The 25,999-nt window shown below is 43.2% G+C and overlaps 1 protein-coding gene and 1 long non-coding RNA gene across 3 annotated transcripts; both read left to right on the forward strand.

The window, feature by feature from the left end:
* Positions 1–1,184: 1,184 nt before the first annotated feature.
* Positions 1,185–16,792, forward strand: LOC120065499. Of its 2 annotated transcripts, none has more exons than XR_005478681.1 (3): positions 1,185–1,438; positions 16,274–16,375; positions 16,702–16,792. It is a non-coding gene; the product is annotated as an uncharacterized LOC120065499 (long non-coding RNA). The 2 variants fall into 2 exon arrangements; XR_005478680.1 differs by lacking the exon at positions 1,185–1,438 and adding an exon at positions 13,778–13,880.
* A 1,557-nt stretch (positions 16,793–18,349) lies between these two features.
* LOC120064865 (protein SSUH2 homolog) lies at positions 18,350–23,732 on the forward strand. The gene is made up of 10 exons (XM_039015457.1): positions 18,350–18,360; positions 18,631–18,760; positions 19,010–19,070; positions 19,460–19,581; positions 19,789–19,851; positions 20,003–20,085; positions 20,227–20,319; positions 21,848–21,953; positions 22,405–22,512; positions 23,022–23,732. Exons 1-10 carry the CDS (start codon positions 18,350–18,352, stop codon positions 23,160–23,162), a joined length of 918 nt encoding a protein of 305 aa, XP_038871385.1. The 3' UTR covers positions 23,163–23,732.
* Positions 23,733–25,999: the final 2,267 nt, after the last annotated feature.

Raw genomic sequence — 25,999 nt, forward strand, 5'->3', positions numbered from 1 at the left:
AAAATGCAATTGCCATTAACGGCCACTAGAGGTCAGCCCTCTCATAGCAGAGCCTTTCTTTATTGAGGAGGTTTGACTACAATATGGACTTCGTCATGTGTAGTAATATCCACTCAAATGTTTCTATACCTTTGAATGGGTTCCCGTCACTCCTGTCTTCTATAATTACAATGAAAAAAAAAACTACGACTACTTTGTTTACGGTCTTGATAATAACGTTTTCTACTCCTAAATATCCCTCCGCCTGTGTTGAAGCAAACACGTTGAATTGAAAGTATATCATCACACATTTGAATTTAAAATATATGCTATACTATAGCAATGATATCCAAAGTCTATGAAACTCGGTGATGGAATGTTTGTATTTGTAATTTTGTATTTGTAATTTTGTCATGTTCGTCTGTGTAACTGAGGTCTCTCCAGTTTGAAATTGTACAAATAGAATAATTCGGATATAATGATGGATATAATCTAGTCAATCTGTTTCTATGGTTTGGATCATCTGAACTCAACCAAGCTCAGAGGAGAAGGAGACTTGTTGTCGATGTGGAGCTTTGTGTGTGTTTCTAATTGTAATCAATTAAATGGTTTTATATGAATCTGAGTATTTTACTACGTCCTCCTCAGTCACAATTTACATGTTGAATTTATGAGAATCTTTTAAATATAACCTGTATTTTTATAAATGTCTTTGATTTTGTATATTTCAATTTTGGATCATTTGGAACTGGAAGGGTGGGAACATGCAAAAAAAGGTATTAGGTGGACTAGGTTAGTAAAGAAATAAAAACAACAGTAAAATACAGTGAAAAATAATAGTAGCGAGGCTACATACAGGCACCGGTTAGTCGGGATGATTTGAGATAGTATGTACATGTAGATATGGTTAAAGTGACTACATTAAATAACCCTGCCCCTTTTTTGCACTATTGGTTTAGAGCGTGTAAGTAAGTATTTCACTGTAAAGGTCTACACCTGTTGTATTCGGCGCACGTGACAAATACACTTAGATTTAATGTGGAGAAAATGTATTACTTGTCTAGGCCCGTTATTATATTACCCAACCAATACTTTATCATGATGTGCTAGATACACCAGCACAAACACATAATATTGTTCCCACTCGATGTGCGTCATGAGTGTAATGAGCAGATATTTTATTGGCGACAGAGCGGGAGGGAGCTGGGAAGCGCAGCCAAGGATGATGGAGAGAGGGAGTACCTACCGGAGGAGTGGCCTTCACGATCCCAGCCCAACATGCGGACTTTGTTTATAACGTGTGGAAGGGGACAATGTGGAGACATCTCACGTCGCTTCACTTTCTCAAACCCTGCGGCAGATCGTTTCACCCTGTCACTGTATCAGGAGCCCGTCTACGTTCGATTTTAGACTGGAGTAACTCATCTTCAGAAATCACTTTCAAGAAATAAAGAGTCTGGTAAGTTGCGGAAAAGTTGACTTTCTGACATTAACTTAGATTTTTGAAACGGCTTACAGTTTCGTGAGGCAGGCTATGAGGATATTGTTGGGAGGTAAAATCTGTAAAGCACATGATTTATGAGATTATGCTATACATCTATTCTAGATCAATCAATAGCCTACCAAAATAATTTTACAATTTATTTTGCTCTGTTTATAAACGTGTAAACAGCCGAATATATTCCAATCTGTGTGTGACTGAGATTCAGGGAGAAGCTCAATGTCTACATTGAGAAATTGACTATGTTGATTTTCAAGGAATATTCATTTGCAATATAAGATATTGAAGATCCAATCTTAAAACACAGAGTATGTTTAGGAGCAGTAGCATAGAGAATACAGTGAACCACGCCTAAAATAAATCTCTGGTCCTGGCTGATATGAGTAAGGTGCAGTGATTGTCTATATAACATCCTGTTATGGTAGTTGACTCCTCGGTACAAACTGTCTGTCAGACTGTTGTTTCCTCCTGTGACTTGTGGCTACATTGTGCCTTTCCGTCTGTGACTGTGGCTACATTGTGCCTTTCCGTCTGTGACTGTGGCTACATTGTGCCTTTCCGTCTGTGACTGTGGCTACATTGTGCCTTTCCGTCTGTGACTGTGGCTACATTGCTTCCCTCTCTTTCCTATGACTGTATCTCTGCATTGTGTCTTTCCTCTTATCTCAGTGCCACTGGAATACTAGTTTGACGTAGGCACGGAACCTATTAAGTGAGAAGGGGAAAGATACTTTAACCTACTTGGAGAGCGCGAGAAAGAGAGAGAAACAGCACTAGATGCTTGGAGAGAGAGAGAGAGAGCACGAGAGAGAGAAACAGCACTAGATGCTTGGAGAGAGAGAGAGAAACAGCACTAGATGCTTGGAGAGAGAGAGAGAGAGAGAAACAGCACTAGATGCTTGGAGAAAGAGAGAAACAGCACTAGATGCTTGGAGAGAGAGAGAGAGAAACAGCACTAGATGCTTGGAGAAAGAGAGAGAGAGAAACAGCACTAGATGCTTGGAGAAAGAGAGAGAGAGAAACAGCACTAGATGCTTGGAGAAAGAGAGAGAGAAACAGCACTAGATGCTTGGAGAAAGAGAGAGAGAGAAACAGCACTAGATGCTTGGAGAGAGAGAGAGAGAAACAGCACTAGATGCTTGGAGAGAGAGAGAGAGAGAAACAGCACTAGATGCTTGGAGAGAGAGAGAGAGCGCGAGAGAGAGAAACAGCACTAGATGCTTGGAGAGAGAGAGAGAGCGCGAGAGAGAGAAACAGCACTAGATGCTTGGAGAGAGAGAGAGAGAGAGAAACAGCACTAGATGCTTGGAGAATGCTATCGGTGACACATCAAATCAAATCAAAGTTTATTTGTCACATTAGCCAGCAGACGGAACAGTTTGTCATCTCCATTGTGTTCAGATGATGACATCTTCTCCCAGAAGTCACCGGTCGTCTTCAGCTCCCTGATGAGGTGTTTTATCACGTTGCTGCCTAGGATGAGCTCATCACGTTGGCCATCCACTACTAGAACAGGGACAGAGACACTGCTGCCATACACAGACAGATTCAATTCACACACACCTACAGGCTTGGTCTTCAACCCCCCGCAGCCAACCAACACCACTTCAGTCGGACTGAGGGAGCCACTCTTGAGTACACCTGCTTTCTCAAGGCGTGGCACCACTGTAGAGCTCAATGTGCATGCCATAGAACCGCTGTCAATCATAGCGCTCACCTCTATAGCATCCCCCAGTAACACACTAGTATAGAAGAGTTCATCGTTGTGGAGCACTCTCTGTGTATTTTGCATAATGACTTTCTCGTTCGACTTGACTTCATCACAAACACTTGAATATATTGACTCTAAATCTACAACACTATCGAATTGGGGCACCTCACAAGGCCCAGCACTTCCCCCCCACCCAGTGCGGGCCAGCTAGTTTTCCCTGCCGCTGTGTCGTGTTGCTGTTTGATGGAGCGACGGGAGTTACCGATGAAGTGCGAGAACATTCCCGACGTGTGTGCCCAGCTGCATAACAGAGGAAGCATAGGTGGTTAGAATAACAATGATCCATTGTGCTGTGATTCGCATCCCCACACACTTTGCATTGCAAAGGCGGGTTCTCCCTTCTGGGCCTCCTCTGGAAACGGTTATTATAGCCGCCTACAGGTTGCTGAGGCCTCTGCTCCAAGACCCGTTCAAGCATGCCCATCACACGATCCAATGCCTCGGATGAGCCATTTGTGGGCTGCTGCAAGGGGTCCGGGCAGTTTGCAACAGCCGACACTGGCCTACTTACTTCCTGCGTCAGTGTGGTGACCAGTGGGGCCAGCCGCAAGGGACTTGGAGCCTTACACTTCCTCTGGTACTCCTCCAGCCTGCCATGGACCTCCGCAGCCGTCCACTCATGCAATGGTTTGCACATGAATATCAATGACAGCTCTGGGTTCGGACAGTGCTTGATGAACATGACAGTCAGAACACGTGATGGATTGTCTAGCTCCTTGTTCTGCCTCTTCAAACAGTCTTCTGCCACCTCTATGGCTCTGTTCAGTCTGATCCAGTAATCAAATGGAGTTTCACCTTCCATTGGCAACGTAGAATAAACATCAGCTAGAGGCATGTCAGAGTTGATTGTGTCGCTAAAGTGATGCTTCAGAATGTCAAAAACCGGTCTAGGGCCCTGGCTTAAGTCAACTGGGTTACTGCGTAGGCTTACTCTTACCACGTCACGTGCCCGCCCTGTCAGCTTACCCAAAACTTCATCTGACCTCTCCTGCCCACCATAGCCCTTCTTCTGCATGTACACTAACATGGTCTCCTCCCACTCATGCACTGTGCATTCCTCTGAACCATCCCCCCTGAAACACACTGGTTCCCTGACATCATTTTTCACCACTACATTTAGACTAGAGCTGGCCACAACCTTGGTACCACCAACATAATCAACCTTCTGTCCCACCCCATCTCCCATAGCCTTTGATTCCAAACAAGAGGCAATATTTTCACCTATGGAGTAACCTATCTGCTTAACAATGCCCGCCAGGAAATCCATAGACACATCCTCCTTCCTAGGATTAGGTGAAACTGGCTCGAATGCACTGAGTTGAGGTAGCTCTAAATCATGTGGAAGGTGCACACTTGCCTGCGTAGTTGGCCTGGCCAGAGGTGTGGAAGTAACTGGAGAAATAGCTGCCCCCCTACCCACTGGCAGTGAAGGGTTAAACATGAAAACTCCCCTACCTCTCCCAAAACTTTCCATTTTTTTTAAATAAAAAAAAAAAAAAATTGTTTTGTTGTTGTTGTAAATATTAAGTCCCCCCCCAAAAAATATGAAAATTATCACAATCAATATGAACACTTCTATAAAATCAGCTTGAACATAATGCACTCAAAATAAAAGTTCAGTAGTAGTTGTCTAACAAGACCAAGAATCAACACAGAAAAGTAACAAGAAACGCCTTAATAAATAGTTGTCGCCACCGTGTGGTAGAAAACGGCATCACCCTCACGTTAATTGGCTTCCGAAGGTCACTAGCGTAACAGCACAATTACATCACTAAATAATCATAACATCACCACATACAACTAATAAACAGTATATTATATTCCCCACTCACTCATGCTACCAGGAGCTCCCTGAGAACTCCACTTGCGCAGAATGCAAAACCTAGGCCTTAGGTGTGTATCAGCAACCACAGTACTTCTTGAAGCCGGGTCTCCGATCCCTCCACGTGACGTCCGGCGAAGACAAGAATCCGGGTCACGGCACCAGTGTAACAGATGTATAGTGTACTCTCCATGCGTTGTGTTTTCTCATAATAAATCACTTCGGCCAGTGGTCCCAGTTGAGCATCATTTATTTCTGCTGCTGTTGTTAAATGGGAAACAGCACGTTAGTTGTGCAGGGCTTAACAGTGTTGATGGCTGTCGATTGCAAAATCCCTTGCATCACATTTTCATACTGGGCGAACAAAATACAAAAATACAATACAAAATATAACATGTGTAAATACCTGTTGTTAAATGGGAAACAGCACGTTAGTTGTGCAGGGCTTAACAGTGTTGATGGCTGTCGATGGCAAAATCTGTAGCATGAAGATAACTGTGTTAGCCGTGGCTTATGTGACCATGACATCAGTGTATGCTAGCTAACACAATTATTTACAGCAATCATATGCCAAAGCACATCCCAGAAAGCCCCTCAATCCCTAACAGGTACCATATACCCACACATGTATAAAATCAGTAACATACAGCAAACTTGTACACATTGTAAAATAGAACATAGAAAACAGTATTCAGAACGTGACCTACCCCTTGCATCACATTTTCATACTGGGAAGACCTGACGTTCGCGATCTCCCCCTATCTGCAAGCGGGGCCAATCACAACACCCCTTATTGTCATCAGAGTTGAACTAACCAATAAGAATGCTTGAACATCAAATACACATTTCTTTAGAGGCAAGTGGAAACATAACCAACCCTGTTACATATATATCTCTTTTTAAGTTTATCCCAGGCCCCCGTCCCACCACAGGAGGCCTTTTGTCTTTTGGTAGGCCGTCGTTGTATATAAGAATTTGTTCTTAACTGACTTGCCTAGTTAAATAAAGGTTAAATAAAAAATATTTTAAAATGTTTATCGCTTTTCAAATGTAAAAGTTCAGAAATCGCTGGAGGACGTCTTGAATTTGGAGGACATTGCATTTTCCATTTTAATGCATATAAAGACAATACAAAATAAAAGAGAATATTGCTTGACGTTGAGGTTTAATTGAATGAAATCAAGTCATATTTATGAGCGTTGTAGCACAATCAAAATGCATGGATCCTTTTCATAAAGACAACATCATGTAACTTATTTATAAAGACAACATCAAAGCAACTCAAAAAGAAGATCACTTTGATGTTTACTTCAATGAAATCAAAAAGTCATATTTGTGATAGTGTTGGAGCACAATCCTTTGTACAACAAACGTATTCACACGTTTTCCTCTGTTCGCTCCTTCCTCACTACCCTTTTCTGCTTCGACACGCCTACAACTCCCATTGAAAGAAGGCAGAGGCAGAAAAATCCTCAAATGGCATCGTTTAATTGTCGAGGCTATATGTTGTGTAAGTGCAGGTGACAGGGGACCTATTTTGTTGTGGAAGGAGCTGGTGCCAAAGGGGAGCGGAACAGGACAGCCTGTAGGGAGAACCACTGTTAGAGCTGGTGCCAAAGGGGAACGGAACAGGACAGCCTGTAGGGAGAACCACTGTTAGAGCTGGTGCTAAAGGGGAACGGAACAGGACAGCCTGTAGGGAGAACCACTGTTAGAGCTGGTGCTAAAGGGGAACGGAACAGGACAGCCTGTAGGGAGAACCACTGTTAGAGCTGGTGCTAAAGGGGAACGGAACAGGACAGCCTGTAGGGAGAACCACTGTTAGAGCTGGTGCTAAAGGGGAGCGGAACAGGACAGCCTGTAGGGAGAACCACTGTTAGAGCTGGTGCTAAAGGGGAGCGGAACAGGACAGCCTGTAGGGAGAACCACTGTTAGAGCTGGTGCTAAAGGGGAACGGAACAGGACAGCCTGTAGGGAGAACCACTGTTAGAGCTGGTGCTAAAGGGGAACGGAACAGGACAGCCTGTAGGGAGAACCACTGTTAGAGCTGGTGCTAAAGGGGAACGGAACAGGACAGCCTGTAGGGAGAACCACTGTTAGAGCTGGTGCTAAAGGGGAGCGGAACAGGACAGCCTGTAGGGAGAACCACTGTTAGAGCTGGTGCTAAAGGGGAGCGGAACAGGACAGCCTGTAGGGAGAACCACTGTTAGAGCTGGTGCTAAAGGGGAACGGAACAGGACAGCCTGTAGGGAGAACCACTGTTAGAGCTGGTGCTAAAGGGGAACGGAACAGGACAGCCTGTAGGGAGAACCACTGTTAGAGCTGGTGCTAAAGGGGAACGGAACAGGACAGCCTGTAGGGAGAACCACTGTTAGAGCTGGTGCTAAAGGGGAACGGAACAGGACAGCCTGTAGGGAGAACCACTGTTAGAGCTGGTGCTAAAGGGGAACGGAACAGGACAGCCTGTAGGGAGAACCACTGTTAGAGCTGGTGCTAAAGGGGAACGGAACAGGACAGCCTGTAGGGAGAACCACTGTTAGAGCTGGTGCCAAATGGGAGCAGAACAGGACAGCCTGTAGGGAGAACCACTGTTAGAGCTGGTGCTAAAGGGGAGCGGAACAGGACAGCCTGTAGGGAGAACCACTGTTAGAGCTGGTGCTAAAGGGGAACGGAACAGGACAGCCTGTAGGGAGAACCACTGTTAGAGCTGGTGCTAAAGGGGAACGGAACAGGACAGCCTGTAGGGAGAACCACTGTTAGAGCTGGTGCTAAAGGGGAACGGAACAGGACAGCCTGTAGGGAGAACCACTGTTAGAGCTGGTGCTAAAGGGGAACGGAACAGGACAGCCTGTAGGGAGAACCACTGTTAGAGCTGGTGCTAAAGGGGAACGGAACAGGACAGCCTGTAGGGAGAACCACTGTTAGAGCTGGTGCTAAAGGGGAACGGAACAGGACAGCCTGTAGAGAGAACCACTGTTAGAGCTGGTGCTAAAGGGGAACGGAACAGGACAGCCTGTAGGGAGAACCACTGTTAGAGCTGGTGCTAAAGGGGAACGGAACAGGACAGCCTGTAGGGAGAACCACTGTTAGAGCTGGTGCTAAAGGGGAACGGAACAGGACAGCCTGTAGGGAGAACCACTGTTAGAGCTGGTGCCAAAGGGGAACGGAACAGGACAGCCTGTAGGGAGGACCACTGTTAGAGCTGGTGCCAAAGGGGAACGGAACAGGACAGCCTGTAGGGAGAACCACTGTTAGAGCTGGTGCTAAAGGGGAACGGAACAGGACAGCCTGTAGGGAGAACCACTGTTAGAGCTGGTGCTAAAGGGGAACGGAACAGGACAGCCTGTAGGGAGAACCACTGTTAGAGCTGGTGCTAAAGGGGAACGGAACAGGACAGCCTGTAGGGAGAACCACTGTTAGAGCTGGTGCTAAAGGGGAACGGAACAGGACAGCCTGTAGGGAGAACCACTGTTAGAGCTGGTGCTAAAGGGGAACGGAACAGGACAGCCTGTAGGGAGAACCACTGTTAGAGCTGGTGCCAAATGGGAGCAGAACAGGACAGCCTGTAGGGAGAACCACTGTTAGAGCTGGTGCTAAAGGGGAACGGAACAGGACAGCCTGTAGGGAGAACCACTGTTAGAGCTGGTGCTAAAGGGGAGCGGAACAGGACAGCCTGTAGGGAGAACCACTGTTAGAGCTGGTGCTAAAGGGGAACGGAACAGGACAGCCTGTAGGGAGAACCACTATCATTCCTCTCCTGAAATAGAGGTCCGATTACCTTAAATTTGAATAAGCATAAAGCTAAACTATGTGAGTGAGCGTAGTGTGTGACTGAGAGGTAATGAGTGAACTGTGTGACTGAGAGGTGGAGAGTGAACTGTGTGACTGAGAGGTGGAGAGTGAACTGTGTGACTGAGAGGTGGAGAGTGAACTGTGTGACTGAGAGGTGAAGAGTGAACTGGGTGACTGAGAGGTGGAGAGTGAACTGTGTGACTGAGAGGTGGAGAGTGAACTGTGTGACTGAGAGGTGGAGAGTAAACTGTGTGACTGAGAGGTGGAGAGGGAACTGTGTGACTGAGAGGTGAAGAGTGAACTGTGTGACTGAGAGGTGGAGAGTGAACTGTGTGACTGAGAGGTGGAGAGTGAACTGTGTGACTGAGAGGTGGAGAGTGAACTGTGTGACTGAGAGGTGGAGAGTGAACTGTGTGACTGAGAGGTGGAGAGTGAACTGTGTGACTGAGAGGTGGAAAGTGAACTGTGTGACTGAGAGGTGGAGAGTGAACTGTGTGACTGAGAGGTGGAGAGTGAACTGTGTGACTGAGAGGTGGAGAGTGAACTGTGTGACTGAGAGGTGAAGAGTGAACTGTGTGACTGAGAGGTGGAGAGTGAACTGTGTGACTGAGAGGTGGAGAGTGAACTGTGTGACTGAGAGGTGAAGAGTGAACTGTGTGACTGAGAGGTGGAGAGTGAACTGTGTGACTGAGAGGTGGAGAGTGAACTGTGTGACTGAGAGGTGGAGAGTGAACTGTGTAATCATGTTGCTGTGCTGGTTCTTTTTTGTTGCGTACAGCCACTAAATGCAAAATATGAGCTTTTCCCGACTGCTCAGTGTGAAATTCAGTGATTAGCTTTGGCATGAACTACTATCAACTGTATATGGTAAAAGGATATGAAACATTCAGATCTGTGTTGACATAGGCTTAATCATGTGCAGTTACACAACCTCTAGAGCAGGGCTCTCCATCCCTGTTACTGGAGAGGGACCCTCCTGTAGGTTTTCGCTCCATCCCTGTTACTGGAGAGGGACCCTCCTGTAGGTTTTCGCTCCAACCCTGTTACTGGAGAGGGACCCTCCTGTAGGTTTTCGCTCCAACCCTGTTACTGGAGAGGGACCCTCCTGTAGGTTTTCGCTCCATCCCTGTTACTGGAGAGGTACCCTCCTGTAGGTTTTCGCTCCAACCCTGTTACTGGAGAGGTACCCTCCTGTAGGTTTTCGCTCCATCCCTGTTACTGGAGGGGTACCCTCCTGTAGGTTTTCGCTCCATCCCTGTTACTGGAGAGGTTACCCTCCTGTAGGTTTTCGCTCCATCCCTGTTATTGGAGAGGTACCCTCCTGTAGGTTTTCGCTCCAACCCTGTTACTGGAGAGGGACCCTCCTGTAGGTTTTCACTCCAACCCTGTTACTGGAGAGGTACCCTCCTGTAGGTTTTCGCTCCATCCCTGTTACTGGAGAGGTACCCTCCTGTAGGTTTTCGCTCCATCCCTGTTACTGGAGAGGTACCCTCCTGTAGGTTTTCGCTCCATCCCTGTTACTGGAGAGGTACCCTCCTGTAGGTTTTCGCTCCATCCCTGTTACTGGAGAGGTACCCTCCTGTAGGTTTTCGCTCCAACCCTGTTACTGGAGAGGTACCCTCCTGTAGGTTTTCGCTCCATCCCTGTTACTGGAGAGGTACCCTCCTGTAGGTTTTCGCTCCATCCCTGTTACTGGAGAGGTACCCTCCTGTAGGTTTTCGCTCCATCCCTGTTACTGGAGAGGTACCCTCCTGTAGGTTTTCGCTCCATCCCTGTTACTGGAGAGGGACCCTCCTGTAGGTTTTCGCTCCATCCCTGTTACTGGAGAGGTACCCTCCTGTAGGTTTTCGCTCCATCCCTGTTACTGGAGAGGTACCCTCCTGTAGGTTTTCGCTCCATCCCTGTTACTGGAGAGGGACCCTCCTGTAGGTTTTCGCTCCAACCCTGTTACTGGAGAGGGACCCTCCTGTAGGTTTTCGCTCCAACCCTGTTACTGGAGAGGTACCCTCCTGTAGGTTTTCGCTCCAACCCTAGTGGTACCTAACCTGATTCAGCTTATCAACCTTGTAATTATTAGAATCAGGTGTGCTGGATTAGGGTTGGAGAGAACTTACTGGACGGTAGCTCTCCGGGAACAGGTTTAGAGTGAAAACTTACTGGACGGTAGCTCTCCAGGAACAGGTTTAGAGTGAAAACTTACTGGACGGTAGCTCTCCAGGAACAGGTTTAGAGTGAAAACTTACTGGACGGTAGCTCTCCAGGAACAGGGTTGGAGAGCCCTGATCTAAAGGCTTAGTCATCACTTGAGTTTAACAACGGGTGTAGGTTACATTGCAAGTGTCACGCCCTGACTTTAGTTTTATGTGCTTTCTTTATTATTTGGTTAGGTCAGGGTGTGACAAGGGGTGGTTTGTTTAGTTTTTGTATTGTCTAGGTTTTTGTCTTGTCTAGTTTTTTTGGGGTTATCTATGGGGATTTTGAATTGTCTAGGGGTATGTAGGTTTATGGTGGCTTGAGTGGGTTCCCAATCAGAGACAGCTGTTTATCGTTGTCTCTGATGGGGGAGCCTATTTAGGTTGCCATTTTACAAGTTGGTTTTATGGGTAGTTGTCCTTGTTTAGTTGCCTGTGAGCACTGCATTGGCTTCACGGTTTGTTTTGTTAAGTGTTCTTCGTTTAATAAATAGAAGAATGGATTCAAATCACGCTGCGCCTTGGTCCACTCCTTTAAACGGCCGCGACAGCAAGTATGTACGCACCCTTCGACCGTTGTGATATGCATTAATTGGCACAACCGTTGTTGACAAATGCATTGCATATCCGTTGTTCCACTTGAGTGTAGACTAAGCCTGTTGATGTTCCACTATGAATGTTAGTCACTCTAACTGTGATCTTAATTTGACTCAATACGAAGTCATACCTTAAGCCGACACTTTTCTCTGGTCCTTCCTGTTAGGGTAAGATGGCTTCACGTTCAGAAAAATGGAGGACCTAAGGCAATGGAATATTAGCATAAACTATGCGTGACTTAAAGATATCCACACAGTAAATGAAGTGATCACGTTTTATGAATGAGTTTACATTTGAATGAGATTACGTACCACCGTTTTCTACTCGGGCCACCCACAATGGTGACAGCTCTTGGTTTGCTGTGCGTTTAAAAACAACAACACATAGTTACACCATGAGCAATAACAGATATGGAAATCCTTCTCAATCTAAGTAATGTCTGTAAATGAATGAGATCAGGTGTGTCTCATCTGATTGAGAATTGCTAATACTACGTGTCTATTTTCTTTAGAAAACCTGCCACTGAACTACACACTTCTCTATCTAGTGAGAATACACAGAACACTAGCTTTAATTCTGGTTGTCCATTGAATTGTGATTGTCCCATTGAAGTCAACATGACTTTTTCATGGGAGACCTGCTGGTATGGATAAAGGCTGAAGTATTTTCACTCTTTAAAGGTAGCTAGATAACCACACAAAAAAAGTGACATCACCACAGCTGCATGAATGTGTGACATGTGTAAAGGATGGTTTTGTTCTCTTTTAACATAAATATATGCCTTATAGAAGTAGGACATGTTAATCACAAAACATAGTGTGACTGCAGAAAAGCTGTTGTTAATCTAGGGTGTCGACTGTGCAAACCACAAGGTTGAGACAAGATGGAAAAATGCTGAATAACAAGAAAACAGGAACGGAGGAATGAGTAGAAACCAACAAATCAGCTCAATCTTCACAAGAACCATTCCGGACATTTCAATCCTGAGTGCTGTGACTGGACACCACCGATAGGCTAGCAAGTTTAAACCACGCTAAGCCTCTACTGTGACAGGCCAACTCTAAAGTTGGAACTAACTCTGGAACAGTATAAAAGAAGATGTCTGTACTATTTCAGTCAGTTCTCTGCTTTACCCTGCGTGGTGATACAGTGAACCCGTATATACGAAAATTGCATTTACCATTCTGAGCTTATGTTAAATAAAAATACTTAAAGTATATTCGGTGACTTTGAATCACATTTTATCCTGATACCAGATTTGATTGACGCAGCCTTTCACACATGTTCATTTATCAATTTCTAAGCACAACTAGCTAGCCATTCGGTAAAAGTGTAACTTAGCTAGCTACTGTAACATTACTGCAATACAAGCCTACTGTAGCCTTCTACAACCAAGCTAGATACAGTACCAGTCAAACGTTTGGACACACCTACTCATTCAAGGGGTTTTCTTTATTTTATTTTTTTACAATTTTCTACATTGTAGAATAATAGTGAAGACATAAACTATGAAATAACACAACTTCGTGATATCAAATTGGTAGTTAGTCTTGTCCCATCGCTGCAACTCCCGTACAGACTCAGGAGGCGAAGGTCTTATGAGTCAACCAAATCAGTGTTGCCAACTCCTCAGTAAGGAAAGTAGCTATTGGCTGTCCTATTTTTTTAAATGTATTTATTTACGACAAAGTGGCTAAGTTGGCAACACTGAACCAAATGTGTGCCGTGATCATTTAAAACAATAATAATTCTATCCAGTCATGTGACCTTTTAAAATATGTTCCGTAGGTCAGGTCTGACATTATTGTGTCTTGTCTCAACCTGTCCTGCGGATCTGTTTTGATTAGCACAGCTTTATTTTTCTTGGAAGAAAATATTGCTTTCAATTTCAACATATTCTTTGGTAGGTTTATTCTATTCAACAGTAACCTTTCCGTTTCAACACCCTTCTATACATGAGTAACTATCCATTTCAACAGTAATTTCAGTCCAAAAGCAATTTTGGAACGTTGCCAATGCCATGACCCGCCTTCCCTACAACGGAATGTGACATGACGTTTGGCACCACTTCAGTGTGTTGAGGAAAAGCTTTAAGAGCTCTGGTGTTGGTGGTAGTAAAGAGAGAGTCGACAGTCTGGCGGTAGTGGAGGAGTGAGCCGCTACAATTCTATCATCTCGTTCGTTTAATTTAATTTCTTACGATGCTCAATCCTCATGAGGGCCAAGGTAAGTGTTTAAAATGCATCTGTCTAAAAATGTACTATTTATAACAAACCCAAAAAATGCTTTGGGTGAGTAGGGTGCGTGTGGATTGTTTATTACTAAAGCACACACTGCAGACCAATTCCGGAGTTAGAGGAAGTGTCATATTTCAAAGGCTTGAAAGAGCGAAATCGGTGAAGACTCTACACCTCCTTGAATTCATGTATTTATTTATTTATATGTGCCCAACCAACCAGTCTATGCTTTTAGAAATACGTCAGGTGTTGTACTCCATAGTGCTGAGAGACTAGTGCTATTTGAGGCTGTTTCCGTTTTTTTTAATCGATTATAAAAAAAATATATATATGTATAATGGTTTTCGTGATTTTTTTTTTTTCTCCAGTAAAAGTAGACTTGCATTATGTGAGTTGAGTGCTTTAACACAGAATTAAACAATTAATACAAGTTATATGATGGTAGTAGCTGTCCATTACTGCTTATCATTTATTATTTTAATTTAATTAAAACTTTTACTGATTAGAAACTGGATGGTTCGAGCCCTGAATTCTGAAAGCCGTGATATATTTAAGCAATAAGCACGAGGGTGTGTGGTATTTGACAGTGGTGTAAAAAGTACTCAATTCTCATACTTAAGTAAAAGTAAAGATACCTTACTAGAAAATGACTCAAGTGAAAGTACAAGTGAATTGCTAAAATGTCAAAAGTAAAAGTATAAATCATTTAAAATTCCTCATATTTAAACAAACCAGATGGCACATTTTTCTTGTTCTGTTTGATTGACGTATTGCCAGAGGCACACCAACACTCAGACTTCATTTAGAAATGAAGCATTTGTGTCCGATGAGTCCGCCAGATCATAAGCAGTAGGGATGACCCGGGATGTTCTCTTGATAACTGGACCATTTTCCTGTCAAAATCTTTGGGTGTCATGGAAAATGTATGGAATAAAAAGTACATTATATAATTTTAAAGTATACATTAAGGTGTCTGTAATAGAATAAATGTAAATAGCTTCCCAAAACATGTTTTACAATGGAGGGAGGAGTACCAAGATGGCTGTTTTACAATGGAGGAGGAGTACCAGACCTGAACCCCATTGAAAACCTCTGGAATGTGATCAAGAGGAAGATGGACGGTCACAAGCCATCAAACAAAGCCGAGCTGCCTGAATTTCTGCGCCAGGAGTGGCATAAAGTAACCCAACATCAACGTGAAAGACTGGTGGAGAGCATGCCAAGACGCATGGAACCTGTGATTGAAAATCAGGGTTATTCCACCAAATATTGATTTCTGAACTCTTCCTAAGTTAAAACATTAGTATTTTGTTGTTTAAAAATGAATATTAACTTATCTTCTTTGCATTATTTGAGGTCTGACAACACTGCATCTTTTTTGTTATTTTGACCAGTTATTTTCTGCAAATAAATGCTCTAAATGACAATATTTGTATTTGGAATTTGGGAGAAATGTTGTCAGTAGTTTATAGAATAAAACAAAAATGTTAATTTTACCCAAACACAAACCTATAAATAGTAAAACCAGAGAAACTGATAGTTTTGCAGTGGTCTGTTAATTTTTTCCAGAGCTGTATATATGTGCCCATCTCAGTGAACTAATCCATTGCAGCCTAGACTAAAAGCCAATTTATGCTTGATCCGAAAATGTTGTCGAGGCTCCATATGGAGCTTGTGACGCAATTTCAGAGCTTCCAGAGGCATGCAGAGTACTGCTCCGTGTTCCACGGAAATTTGCATATGAAAACCATAACTGGCACATAGATCGGTAGCATTCCGCATGAGGCATTCCACATGAGAAAGGTTGCCAACTCCTCGTGTAGCCTATTTCCGACAACTTCAGGAGAGTAACGGCAGAATCTGCGAAAGCCAGCAGGAGTGGGAAGAGAATAATTGGACCAGGTTAAGTTTTTTTTCTTCTGGTTATCTAGATCTCTGGTGCCCTCTTGAGGCATTTGTCTTATTTCATCAAACCGTAAGCTGAATGCGTATAGTTCATTTTATTAAAACACATAGAGCGTGTCTATATGGAGAAATATACTTAAGAAATTTGACCAATCACTTGGTCGAAAGAACAGACGACTTTCGGTCAACCAATATTTTTTTTGTTTGTAGGGGACAGTCCTACTTTCCACTATATTTACAGTTAATGAAGTACAGACAACTTCTGATAATGCATTGGATTGGTGGGACTGTTGTCCCAGGATGACAGTTGATGTGCTTTGTTACAGTATGTGTGTTTTTTACATTTGTCTCCTTAACTAAAACTAAAGCTTCTTTCAATCAAGTACTGGTGACTCACTCCTGATACATGCATGGACTGTTGTGAATGAAGGAATGTTTACCAAAACACAGGATAAGGCTGTTTTTTCTATCTTTCAGCGCTCTATGCCCCCCCGGTGCCCGCCCCAGGCCCCATGGTTCCCCCAGCTAGCATGTTTGGCAACGTACCAGGGTACGAGGACACTTTAGCTGGCGGAGGAGGTAGGTGTCATTATCAGAACCCTCTAAAGATACTCAACATCATCATCGTGGCCATTTTATAATGTCTAAGATTCTTGAAAACATTTGGGGTGTTATTATGAATTTGAGTGAAGTCAGTCTCGTATTATAATGTTATGACTATTGACTGTTTAGAGATGAGCAAAATGTAAAAAACCCTTATGAAGTCATCAAGTGGGATCCCTGAGATCATTCATACCAGGTGAAAAACAATAGGATTCATCATAGAGTATCAGTATGCTCCGTTTTCATATTTAATCATTGATGAAAGTATGTTTGAACTACCTAATGCCTTTGTGTCTCTATAGGTGGATATCTCCCCCCACCGATGCCCTTGCACCCGAATCGGGATCCAGAGCCTGCACCCGTACAACAAGACTGGAAGTATGGACCCATCACTAACATTACATTATGACATGGACACTAGGTTTAGAATGATGTTCCACACACACACACACACACACACACACACACACACACACACACACACACACACACACACACACACACACACACACACACACACACACACACACACACACACACACACACACACACACACACAGAGTAATAGATCCCTGTGTGAATCTAACCTTTTGGATTTCTTGCAACACGGTGTAGGGTGACGTTGCCCCCTAGATGCTTTGTGATTTCCCAACTAGTGGTTAAGGTTAGAAAGGAGGGGAAGCTGATCCTGAATCTGTACCTAGGGGAAACTTCACCCCGGAGCATGCTGTATAGCACTAGCCTTGTGCAACCAGACGGAATGCTATGCTCTCTTCGTTTGTGAGATCATTCTGCTTTAACAAGGCTAACATCAATTTGGATCAAAATTCTCTCAGGCCCGGGAGTGAAGTTTCCCGTAGGTACAGATCTAGAATCAGCTTCCCCTCTCTAATCCTAAACTTGAATATTAGTGGGGAAAATGCTAAATTGACCCAAGATTATTCTCTTAGACAATGTTGAGCGTTTTGCTCTGTCATCATGGCCTACTAGTCTGGACGACCATGTCTTTGTTCATTGATTAAATCTGTAGAGGACAGGGCACCATTAAGGGCTTTCCAGACACGAAGTGGCGGTGGATTGATTTTCAATAGAAAATCAGATAGAATTCTTGACCAGTAACTTGGGGTACTACAACAAGAGGTGTCGTCTTGCATTGACTAAGGGTGTCAACAATGCATTACCAGAATGGCAGTCAGGCTAGAGAAAGGGTGTCAACAATGCATTACCACATAGGCAGTCAGGCTAGAGAAAGGGTGTCAACAATGCATTACCACATAGGCAGTCAGGCTAGAGAAAGGGTGTCAACAATGCATTACCAGAATGGCAGTCAGGCTAGAGAAAGGGTGTCAACAATGCATTACCACATAGGCAGTCAGGCTAGAGAAAGGGTGTCAACAATGCATTATCAGAATGGCAGTCAGGCTAGAGAAAGGGTGTCAACAATGCATTACCACATAGGCAGTCAGGCTAGAGAAAGGGTGTGAACAATGCATTACCACATAGGCAGTCAGGCTAGAGAAAGGGTGTCAACAATGCATTATCAGAATGGCAGTCAGGCTAGAGAAAGGGTGTCAACAATGCATTACCACATAGGCAGTCAGGCTAGAGAAAGGGTGTCAACAATGCATTACCAGAATGGCAGTCAGGCTAGAGAAAGGGTGTCAACAATGCATTATCAGAATGGCAGTCAGGCTAGAGAAAGGGTGTCAACAATGCATTATCAGAATGGCAGTCAGGCTAGAGAAAGGGTGTCAACAATGCATTACCACATAGGCAGTCAGGCTAGAGAAAGGGTGTCAACAATGCATTATCAGAATGGCAGTCAGGCTAGAGAAAGGGTGTCAACAATGCATTACCAGAATGGCAGTCAGGCTAAACAAAGGGTGTCAACAATGCATTACCACATAGGCAGTCAGGCTAAACAAAGGGTGTCAACAATGCATTACCAGAATGGCAGTCAGGCTAGAGAAAGGGTGTCAACAATGCATTACCAGATAGGCAGTCAGGCTAAACAAAGGGTGTCAACAATGCATTACCACATAGGCAGTCAGGCTAAACAAAGGGTGTCAACAATGCATTACCACATAGGCAGTCAGGCTAAACAAAGGGTGTCAACAATGCATTACCAGATAGGCAGTCAGGCTAAACAAAGGGTGTCAACAATGCATTACCAGCCAACCCTGTTCTGGGGTGTCATCTTGATGAGGCTCACCTTCTCTCATATTGTCTAGCATCCCTTCCATCACTGAAGATGTGGCGCGGGAGCGTTTTATAATGTACGCGTCTGGTTACTGCTGCTATAACAATGCCCCCGCCAAGGATGGAGTGATCACTAACATGCAGGCGTTCAACACCTATCGGGTAACGGACCGTCCGTCTTTTCTTTTCAGTACATGTATTATTATAATGACTTAATATGTTTGTAGAATTAAGTACATTAAAACAATGTGTTGTTTCTTTTTCATGCTTAAAGAGGACAATATGTCAGGTGGAGCTACTGTTTTGCTCTCATCGCTAACCCCCCCCCCCCCCCCCCCCCCCCACAATAATAGGGAAAATAAACTGATGCCCCACAACCTTATGTGCTTATTGTGTTTTTACTGTCCACAGTACCGTTTGGAGACATTCACAGAGTCTAGATCTACAGAGTGGGCCACCAAGCCTTATGAAGGTAAACTACACTACCCATCATGCTCCCTACCAGTTTTGGTTCATCCCCAGAACTTGGTAAACTACACTACCCATCATGCTCCCTACCAGAACTTGGTTCTTTCAGATACTTTGAGCGTTTGATTGAGTTGCCTGGGAGTGTCAGATGAGCGGGGTTTGTACTTCTGGGACTATGCCATTGATACCGTTGTGCCAGGCAAGCTCAGTCAAGTGCAGGGAAAACTATTTGAAAGAAAACCGATATTATTTGAACCCAGGTCTGCTTATAGTCATTACCATCTGTCCTTATATTCTTTCCCATTCAGGATCTCAGCAGTCCTTATGGATCCATTCAGGATCTCAGCAGTCCTTATGGATCTAACCATAACTTGTGTTTCCTGTACCTGACAGGTGAACCAGCAGACTTCTACACGCAGACTGCCCCCCGGCCGTGGGAAATCCCAGTGACAGGTCCCTCCCTGTTCCAAAACCACGAGGAGAACATAAAAGTCCCTTACACATCATCTAACAAGGTGTTTGTCTGTCTGTGTTTGAATCACAAATGGTTATTTTCTATTGTGGCTGTATTCCAGGTTTGACTATAATTGGCCAGGAAAGGACAGATTTGTCATACTTTATTTTCGGACTTAGGTCTAAGAATAGATCAACAAGTAAGCTAGAAGAGAAGGTAAGATGTATGAGTGAGGTTTGGTTTGATGACGCTGTCTCTGTTTGTGCAGCCCTGCCACACTTGTAGTGCCTCTGGAAAGATGCCCTGCCATGAGTGCAATGGGTCTGGAACGGTAAGAACGCACACACACACACACACACACACACACACACACACACACACACACACACACACACACACACACACACACACACACACACACACACACACACACACACACACACACACACCTCTTTACAATTATCCATTGATTCTTCATTTAGAAAGCTTGTTGGGTCTGCAACGGATCTGGCAGACGGGGAGGAGATAGTCCCTGCAGCCAATGCAATGAAAGAGGAAAGGAGAAGTAAGTCATTCATTCATTCATTTTGAAATAATAATACAATGACAAAATACTCTTCAAAGACAATCTGCCTCTTTTTAAGGTGTACAGCACAGACATCTATACAGACTTATCTTATTGACTTGATGTTGTTTGTGTCTCTAGCTGCTCTAAATGTCATGGTAACGGGACTAAAGAATGTGAGACCTGCAAGGGCAAGCGGCAACTGTTGACCTACATCAACCTTAAAGTCGAGTGGTGAGTCCTTGGGATTTTTAAAATAAAATTATAAACTCATTAAGAGATTTATAATAAAAGTGTACATTTTTTAAGAAATGTTTTTATAAAATTGTCAACTTTGACATGTTCTTTAAATTGTGAAGTTAGTAAGATATTTTTTATAAAATTGAAAACTTATGAAGAGATTTTTAGTAAAATATTTTTAAAAAAGGTAACATTTGTTTACTTATTAAGAGATTTATAGTAAACATTTAAACTTATTAAGATATTTTTTTGTATAGTTATATACAAAGAGATTACATTTAGAGACACAGAACAAAAATGATTGAATATGCAAAGTTGATTGTAATTGTAACTGCAACGCAATATGCACTTTTCCTAATGTGTTCACAATTTATCGTTTTTAGTTTATTTAAGTTGAATGGTGAGTTGTTATGAGGTGCACATGTTTCTGTAAATCATATCTTCTTATTAAGAGAGGATGGTTCGGAAACCAGAAAGGGTCATAAAATTTGGTATACAAATGGTGTACAACCATTTTATTATTTCAGGAAGGATAAGGTTGAGGACTGATATTATTTGAGGAAGGATAAGGTTGAGGACTGATATTATTTCAGGAAGGATAATGTTGAGGACTTATTATTTCAGGAAGGATAAGGTTGAGGACTTATTATTTCAGGAAGGATAATGTCGAGGACTGATATTATTTCAGGAAGGATAATGTTGAGGACTATGTTATTATTTCAGGAAGGATAATGTTGAGGACTATGTTATTATTCCAGGAAGGATAATGTTGAGGACTATGTTATTATTTCAGGAAGGATAATGTCGAGGACTGATATTATTTCAGGAAGGATAATGTTGAGGACTATGTTATTATTTCAGGAAGGATAATGTTGAGGACTATGTTATTATTTCAGGAAGGATAATGTTGAGGACTATGTTATTATTTCAGGAAGGATAATGTTGAGGACTATGTTATTATTTCAGGAAGGATAATGTTGAGGTCTATGTTATTAATTCAGGAAGGATAATGTTGAGGTCTATGTTATTAATTCAGGAAGGATAATGTTGAGGACTATGTTATTATTTCAGGAAGGATAATGTTGAGGACTATGTTATTATTTCAGGAAGGATAATGTTGAGGACTATGTTATTATTTCAGGAAGGATAATGTCGAGGACTGATATTATTTCAGGAAGGATAATGTTGAGGACTATGTTATTATTTCAGGAAGGATAATGTTGAGGACTATGTTATTATTTCAGGAAGGATAATGTTGAGGACTATGTTATTATTTCAGGAAGGATAATGTTGAGGACTATGTTATTATTTCAGGAAGGATAATGTTGAGGACTATGTTATTATTTCAGGAAGGATAATGTTGAGGACTATGTTATTATTTCAGGAAGGATAATGTTGAGGACTATGTTATTATTTCAGGAAGGATAATGTTGAGGTCTATGTTATTAATTCAGGAAGGATAATGTTGAAGACTGATATTATTTCAGGAAGGATAATGTTGAGGATTTTGTTGTTATTTCAGGAAGAATAATGTTGAAGACTATGTTGTGGAGCAGAACAGTGGGCTGGAGGTTAACAATCTGAGCGATGTGACGGGAAAGACACTCTTCAAAAACGCCCAGTACATGGTAAGGAAGGAACAAAACAGACTGGGTGCATTCATTAGTGATCACCGTAGCAAAAATGCTTTGCAACCAAACATTTTTTTGCAATAAAAACAAACATTTCTTATTGGACATGTTTTGACCCTGCTTTACAAGGTCAGTCCCTCCTGGAAACCATTTAAAAACGTTGAAATGTCTCTCTGCTCCCCTGCTTAACTACAACTTCTGTTTAAGAACAAAACAGAACTCAACAGCTTTTAAGTCATGTGGCAGAGCGTTTAGAGTAAACGGTTTTCGTTCCAAAATGTTTTACTACAGTGCAAAACGTTTGCCCTTGTTAGGTTCCCCTTAGTAAACTAAGCAACACATGTGACATTTTAGTATTTTTTTTCTATTGGTTAAATTTTTTAAAAATATTCTCTGACATATTACGGAAATGTTGTGTGTGACATCATCACATTCCTCTGTTCATCAGCTGTATCCAGTGTATGGCTTCCCAGATCCGTCTTTATCCCAGGCTTCAGACCGTTTGGTTAGAGAACACCAGGCTAAATACTCCCAGAACTCTCGCATCCTTCAACAGGTACAATATTTGTTATACCAGCGGTTCTCAAACCTCTGGGACCCGCAGCCGTTCCATGTATTTGAACTATTCCAAAAGTAGCGCACCTAATTCAAGTTGTAAACGAATTATCAAGCCCTTGACTAGTTGAATCAAGTGAGTTAGTTCAGGACTACAACCGAGGAGAGGTTTGAGAACAACTGTGTTACAGTAACAGGTACAGTACAGGCAACTTTACAAGCAGAAGTTATAATATTTGTACACAGGATATGACAACATCTGTTAGCCATGTTTCTCAACTTTAAACCCTTTTGGGGGTGGTTTTCCGTACACTGATTAAGCCTAGTACTGGACTTAAAAGTAAACTCGTTGGAGAGTCTTCATTTAAAATGCATTTTAGTCCCGGATTAGGCTTCATCTGTGTACAGGAAACCAGGAAACCGCCCCTTTGAGCCCCATACTGCTTATTGATGATCACCTGTCAATCAACTAATAAGATAAATGGTCTCACTCTTCTGTTGTTGTTTCAGCAACAAACCATCGAGTTGATTCCCATCACCAAGGTGACCTACAAGTGGAAGGGAGGCATCCATGTTTACTATATCTATGGGAACGAACACCAGGTCAAAGTTCCTGACTACCCTGCCACCTGCTGCTGCTCTATCATGTAACCAGTCAAGCCAGCCAGCCAGCCAGCCAGCCACTTAACCATACCCCTTTTGGTGGATGCGTCACCAGGCCAACCCAATACAGCCTTGACTCGACTTAGTTCAGCTCAGTATGAAAAAAGGTTGTGTTTATCAGTTAGCTAGCTAGTTAGTTAGTTAGCTAGTTAGTTAGGTAGGTATTGTAGGTAGTTCTTTAGGGCCTTTTACCCTCTCAGGTGTTTAGGGCTAAGTGTATTCTGATCAGTATACTTCATGTTGTTGTTTATTTTTATAATAATTAATGCAGCCCTGGAATTTCAGGAATTTGTTTTTTGTTTCAACTTTCAATTTTTCACAAGTAAATTACTTTATGCAAATATCTTTTTTTTATTGTTCAGAAATGTGGTGGGTACTCTCTTCGTTCGCTGGACTTTATCCTGCTAACTGTTCCAAATGTCCGAACTGAATTTGATAAAAGGTATTTTATGTACACTGCGCCATCGTCTTGGAACACCTTATAAAATAATTTTAAACTGGAAGAACTTGTCCCGATTGGTGTTTTTTAAATCACTGATGAAGGATTTTGAGGCTGATTCCCTGACCTGTCAATGTTTTTAATTTGCTGTTTTTGATTTTGTTATACTCTTGTGAATTCTATGGTCTTTACTAGATTACTTGTAGTTTTTCATGTTGTTTCTGTCATTTTTGTAATGACTTGGTGCTGCCTATCTTGGCCAGGACGCTCTTGAAAAATAGATTTTAAATCTCTATGAGCCCTTCCTGGTTAAATAAAAAATAAAATAAATATAGAAAAACTAAAGGCTATTGAAGGAAATTGCTGCATTTCTGATTCATTCTTGTTACATATACTTTAGTACAGTCAATAAAGAGAAGGTGTTAATCTTATTCGATAATGAAATACTGATATATGTGAAAAATCATTCAAACTTCAAAGAGAAAAGTTAATTTACAGTGGGGAGAACAAGTATTTGATACACTGACGATTTAGCAGGTTTTCCTACTTACAAAGCATGTAGAGGTCTGTCATTTTTATCATAGGTACACTTCAACTGTGAGAGACGGAATCTAAAATTCACATTGTATGATTTTTAAGTAATTAATTAGCATTCTACTATTATTATTTGTCTGGGTAGCCATTTGATTAGATGTTCAGGAGTCTTATGTCTTGGGGGTAGAAGCTGTTTAGAAGCCTCATGGACCTAGACTTGGTGCTCCGGTACTGCTTGCCATGCAGTAGCAGAGAGTCTATGACTAGGGTGGCTGGAGTCTTTCACAATTTTTAGGGCCTTCTGACACCGCCTGTTATAGAGGTCCTGGATGGCAGGAAGTTTGGCCCCGGTGATGTACTGGGCCGTACGCACTACCCTCTGTAGTGCCTTGAGGTTGGAGGCCGAGCAGTTGACATACCAGGCAGTGATGCAACCAGTCAGGATGCTCTCGATGGTGCAGCTGTAGAACCTTTTGAGGATCTGAGGACCCATGCCAAATCTTTTCAGTTTCCTGAGGGGGAATAGGTTTTGTCGTGCCCTCTTCAGGACTGTCTTGGTGTCCTTTGACCATGTTAGTTTGTTGGTGATGTGGACACCAAGGAACTTGAAGCTCTCAACCTGCTCCACTACAGCCCCGTCGATGAGAATGGGGGCGTGCTCAGTCCTCCTTTTCCTGTAGTCCACAATCATCTCCTTTGTCTTGACCACGTTGAGGGAGAGGTTGCTGTCCTTGCATCACACTGCCAGGTCTCTGACCTCCTACGTATAGGCTGTCTCGTCGTTGTCGGTGGTCAGGCCTACCACTGTTGTGTCATCAGCAAACTTAATGATGGTGTTGGCGTCGTGCCTGGCCGTGCAGTCATGAGAGAACAGGAAGTACAGGAGGGGACTGAGCACGTACCCCTGAGGGGCTCCTGTGTTGAGGATCAGCGGGGCGGATGTGTTGTCACCTACCCTTACCACCTGGGACCGGCCCGCCAGGAAGTTCAGGATCCAGTTGCAGAGGGAGGTGTTTACGGGGACATTATCATGCTGGAACAGGAAAGGGCCTTCCCCAAACTGTTGCAACAAAGTTGGGAGCACAGAATTGTCTAGAATGTCATTGTTTGCTGTAGGTTTAAGATTTCCCTACACTGGAACTAAGGGGCCTAGCCCGCACAATAAAAAATTATTCATCCTCTACCAAACTTTACAGTTGGCACTATGCATTGGGGCAGGTAGCGTTCTCCTGGCATCCGCCAAACCCAGATTCGTCCGACTGACTGCCAGATGGCGAAGCGTAATTCATCACTCCAGAGAATGCGTTTCCACCGCTCCAGAGTCCAATGGCGGCAAGCTTTACACCACTCCAGCCGACGCTTGGTATTGCGCATGGTGATCTTAGGCTTGTGTGCGGCTGCTCGGCCATGGAAACACAGTTCTTGTGCTGACGTTGCTTCCAGAGGCAGTTTGGAACTCGGTAGTGAGTGTTGCAACCGAGGACAGACGTTTTTTACACGCTACGTGCTTCAGCACTCAGCAGTCCCATTCTGTGAGCTTGTGTTGTCTACCACTTTGCAGCTGAGCCATTGTTGCTGCTGGACGTTTCCACTTCACAATAACAGCACTTAGAGTTGACTGGGGCAGCTCTAGCAGGTCACGTTGAAAGACCCTGAGCTCTTCACTAAGGCCATTCTACTGCCAATGTTTGTCTATGGAGATTGCATGGCGGTGTGCTCGATTTTATACACCTGTCAGCAACCAGTGTGGCTGAAATAGCCGAAGCCACTAATTTTAAGGCTTGTCTACATACTTTTGGCCAGGTAGGTCTGTCTGTCTGCTTGTTCCTTGTATACAGTAGGCCTACAACAC

The sequence above is a fragment of the Salvelinus namaycush genome, chromosome 20 (genome assembly GCF_016432855.1).
Source record: "Salvelinus namaycush isolate Seneca chromosome 20, SaNama_1.0, whole genome shotgun sequence".
NCBI classification, from domain to species: Eukaryota; Metazoa; Chordata; class Actinopteri; order Salmoniformes; family Salmonidae; genus Salvelinus; species Salvelinus namaycush.

Excerpts from the sequence above, each read along its gene's own strand:
- LOC120064865 (XM_039015457.1), top strand. Across the intron at positions 19,852-20,002 it reads AGTGCAATGGGTCTGGAACG|AAAGCTTGTTGGGTCTGCAA; the intron begins GTAAGAACGCAC and ends TTCTTCATTTAG. Across the intron at positions 20,320-21,847 it reads ATCAACCTTAAAGTCGAGTG|GAAGAATAATGTTGAAGACT; the intron begins GTGAGTCCTTGG and ends TTGTTATTTCAG.